The 4,363-nt window shown below is 46.9% G+C and overlaps 1 protein-coding gene across 1 annotated transcript in view; it reads right to left on the reverse strand.

Annotated features, from left to right (window-relative positions):
* LOC117495028 (protein transport protein Sec23A) overlaps positions 1 to 3,928 on the reverse strand; it is a 26,983-nt gene extending 23,055 nt beyond the window's left edge. Inside the window, exons 1-7 of the mRNA XM_034146090.1 lie at positions 3,687 to 3,928; positions 1,911 to 2,142; positions 1,766 to 1,823; positions 1,499 to 1,585; positions 763 to 1,002; positions 348 to 424; positions 23 to 167 (exon numbers count right to left, since the gene is read on the reverse strand). Of these exons, the coding sequence (XP_034001981.1) occupies positions 23 to 167; positions 348 to 424; positions 763 to 1,002; positions 1,499 to 1,585; positions 1,766 to 1,823; positions 1,911 to 2,131 (828 nt within the window). The 5' untranslated portion in view covers positions 2,132 to 2,142; positions 3,687 to 3,928. The remainder of the gene's footprint in view (positions 1 to 22; positions 168 to 347; positions 425 to 762; positions 1,003 to 1,498; positions 1,586 to 1,765; positions 1,824 to 1,910; positions 2,143 to 3,686) is intronic.
* Positions 3,929 to 4,363: the final 435 nt, after the last annotated feature.

Below are 4,363 nucleotides of genomic sequence, written 5' to 3' on the forward strand. Positions count from 1 at the left end.
TGTGTGTGTGTGTCTCTCTCACCTCCAGCAGCCCCACAGCGATGGACATGGCGACCCCCAGCGACCTCAGAGGTCTCTTCCCCTGAGTGACGGGCCAGGGGTCTCTCTGCAGCTCCCCCAGCAGGTCAGTGAGGGTCATGTCCACCTTCTGCACCGGCTGCAGGAACCTGGGGGGGGGGGGAGAAGGGGGGAGTTTTAATGCATAGTGATGTTTATTTTTGTATTTTATGATATATGTTGCATTGTGGGAGGAGCTCAGGTTTCTACCCTGCAGCTGCTGTGACAATAAAACCTTTGACTTAGAATCTTTGAATTGAGGTGTGTGTGATGTTAAGCCCCTCCCTCACCTGTTGCAGAGCGGGCTGGGGGCGGGCTGGGCTCCTCTCGTCTGAGCCGCTGCAGGTTTGGTCAGACCGAGCATCTCCTGCAGGAACACAACACTCTGTTAGAGGAAACTCCCAGAAGCCTCGGCGGCTCAGGTAGTACAGATACTTCACAATGAGCTGCGAGGCGTTCAGGTGCTGCTGTCATTTACAGCTTTAGGGATATACCTGCAGCGGTGAGATGTTCAGGGACATACAAATGCAGATGTGATGCGTTCAGGTGCTGCAGGACTAACAGTATGATACTTACTGCAGCTGTGATGCATTCAGGGACAATAAGTCACTGCTGGGGTGCATTCAGGGCCTTGGTTAACTTATAGTGTCTGTGGTGCATTCAGGGACAGTCAGCAGTGTCAGTGGTGCGTTCAGGGGCCCTCACCTGCAGCTGCTTGGCGCTCAGGTCCTTGGCCCCCCGGAACACGTAGCTCTTGGCGATGCCTTCAGGGCCCTGCAGCTCGTGGACCTGCACCATGCGTCCGAAGGTGATGAGGCCCACCAGAGAGGCGGGGGGCAGCAGAGAGAGAGACATCTGGAGGCTCTCCTTCAGAGCCTGCAGGTCCTCCTCCTCCAGACAGGTGTCCACCACGTAGAGGAACACCAGGGGCATCTGGGGCCCGCGCTGAGGACGCCAAGTTCATATCAGAGCACAATAATAGTACATTTTTATAGCGCTTTTCCTAGTGCTCAAAGAGCCACAGGTAACACACACACACAGTAACAGACACACACACACACAGTAACACACACTCACAGTAACAGACACACACACACACAGACACTCACATTAACAGACACACACAGACACAGTAACAGACACACACAGTAACACACACACACACACAGTAACAGTAACAGACACTCACATTAACAGACACACACACACACAGTAACAGACACACACAGTAACACACACACAGTAACACACACTCACAGACACACACAGTAACAGTAACAGACACTCACATTAACAGACACACACACACAGACACACACACACACAGTAACAGACACACACTTTTTACTTCTTTAATGCTATTTTTTTTCTATTTGAGAAGTTTACATTTTGGATTGTTTATTTCTAGTCTTGTAATGTCTCTCTGTACGTCGGGTCTCACCTGCACCACGTACTCGATGGTGGAGAACTGAGGCAGCAGCTCGGCCGGCTGGTTCACCTCCGAGATCCCCGCGTAGGATGGAGGGAACTGAAACAGACCATCGTTAATATCTCAGAGAGTGTGTGTGTGTGTGTGTTCATCTGTAGCAATGTGTGTGTGTGATCATCTGTAGCAATGTGTGTGTGTGTTCATCTGTAGCAGTGTGTGTGTGATCATCTGTAGCAATGTGTGTGTGTGATCATCTGTAGCAATGTGTGTGTGCAGCACCTGGTTCCTCTGGTAGCAGAAGTTACAGGCCCACAGCTTGGCTCTGTAGTCCACCTGACTGAAACACAATTACACATTTTAATATTTTCTCTCTTTCTCTCTTTCTCTCTCTCACTCTCACTCTCTCACTCTCACACTCTCTCACCACAGGGGGTTCAGCACTGCTCTGCATGTGGCCCTGCTGCAGAGCACAGGTTCATACTGGATGGGGGGCAGGTCCTCTCTCTCTCTCAGGGGGGACAGCAGCGCCGCCAGAGGGACCACCAGCCGGGTCGCCTCCAGACGGGACGAGGGCCAGACGTTCCAGCTGAGCCGGACCCCGTCCCGGTCCTCGTTCTGAGAGATGAACTCTGGGAAGGTCGCCATCGAGGGCTGATCTACAGAGAGAGATGTGGTGTTATTAACCTGTCTCTGATTGGCTGAAACACCAAACAGATCATTGCAGCATTACCCATAATCCCCTCTGTTTCAGCCCTGTTTCCAAAGTGCTGATTCTCTGTCTGTTACTTTAGATGAAAATAAGGAGTTACACAAGACAACACATCGTTATGACATCATCAAGTGGCCAAAATCTGATCAGCTCATTTTCAGACAGGTTTTTATAGAAATGGATCAAAAAGAGAGAGAATCTTTGGTCCTGAAACTTTCAGAGTCTCTTTCCACAGAGGGGACACATGTTGATGAAGAAGAGAGATGAAGAAGAGGGGACACATGTTGATGAAGAAGAGACATGAAGAAGAGAGGACACATGTTGATGTAGAAGAGACATGAAGAAGAGGGGACACATGTTGATGTAGAAGAGAGATGAAGAAGAGGGGACACATGTTGATGAAGAAGAGACATGAAGAAGAGGGGACACATGTTGATGTAGAAGAGACATGAAGAAGAGGGGACACATGTTGATGTAGAAGAGACATGAAGAAGAGGGGACACATGTTGATGAAGAAGAGACATGAAGAAGAGGGGACACATGTTGATGAAGAAGAGACATGAAGAAGAGGGGACACATGTTGATGTAGAAGAGACATGAAGAAGAGGGGACACATGTTGATGTAGAAGAGACATGAAGAAGAGGGGACACATGTTGATGTAGAAGAGACACGTGTCCCCTCTGTGTGAAGAGAGAGTCTCTAAGGAGCTGCAGGTTTCTGGGAGTTAGTTCCAGATGTTTAGAAACCCCTCTCCAGACCCTCTCATCTTCCTGTGGAGTTATAGCTCCTTTGACCCTTTCCTAACCTTTCGATTAAAACACAGATATCATGTTAGCGTGGTCTAACACTTTACATACATATATATTCATATTACAACTCAGTGCAGATACTATGTCCTCCTAACCCCTGCAGGAAACACATTATATTCACATTACAACTCAGATCCTGTAAAGATTCAAAGTTTCAAATGTTTTACAGAAAACCACCGAAAGAGTCACTTTCTTACTCTTTAAAAACAAGTCAGAAACAATTCAGTTTAATTAAAATATTTAAAGAAAAACCACCGACCAAACATTTAAAAGAACATATTATTTTGTCTGCTTTTAAAGAGATGTGTTTCTGATCAGATGTATTGATCTGGGATGTTTCCCTTCAGTCAGTTTCATCACCTGAGGATTAAATACATCTCAGCTCTTTAATTGACTTGTCAGGTAAATGTTTTACAGTTAAAGTTTAAATCAGGACCTTCGAGGTGCTTCTGTCTCACAGGTGAGTTTCTTTCTGTCTGTTTCAGACCAGAAGGGAGTGAGGGAGAGCTGTACTTTGTATGATGACAATAAAGATATTATATATTCTATAAAAAGACAGCAAGAAAACTCTGACCAACTTTCCGGTGAATGACAGCTCTTTCATTCAACTGCCAGGTAAAGGTCTCACAGTGTAACATGTGAGAGAAGATGACCATGCTCTCTGACAGGTGAGTTTCTTACCTGTTTCCCCTGAAGCTGCTCACAGTTCCTCAGTTAGCTTGGGAGCTAACCACTAACAGCTGATAAACCGCAGCGTCACTGACAGGTAGCAGAGTCTCAGGTGAGCTGAGGACCGTCCAGGTGAGAGTCCTCAGGTGTCCTCAGGTCCAGGTGAGGCTGTGTCTCTGCAGGTAAATCAGCTGTGAATCAGTAACGATCCTCTGAAGCTGCTACTGACAACACGGCACAAACAACATGGCGGCCGCCGGCGCCACGTCAAGACACAGAGCGAGAAACCAGAGGAGGTCTCACTCTGAGGGAAATCTGAGAACTACAGGAGGAGGTCTCACTCTGAGGGAAATCTGAGAACACTAGTGGTGGTGTTCCTGGCGGGATTTGAACTCACAATCTTCAGCCCACCTCACTATCCATTAGACCACCACTATCCCCACTATTTAAGAACTACATTCATTAGGAGGTCTCACTCAGATATTTAAGAACTACATTCATTAGGAGGTCTCACTCAGATATTTAAGAACTACATTCATCAGGAGGTCTCACTCAGATATTTAAGAACTACATTCATCAGGTCTCACTCAGATATTTAAGAACTACATTCATCAGGAGGTCTCACTCAGATATTTAAGAACTACATTCATCAGGAGGTCTCACTCAGATATTTAAGAACTACATTCATC

Source organism: Trematomus bernacchii, unplaced genomic scaffold (assembly GCF_902827165.1).
Source record: "Trematomus bernacchii unplaced genomic scaffold, fTreBer1.1, whole genome shotgun sequence".
Taxonomy (NCBI): domain Eukaryota; kingdom Metazoa; phylum Chordata; class Actinopteri; order Perciformes; family Nototheniidae; genus Trematomus; species Trematomus bernacchii.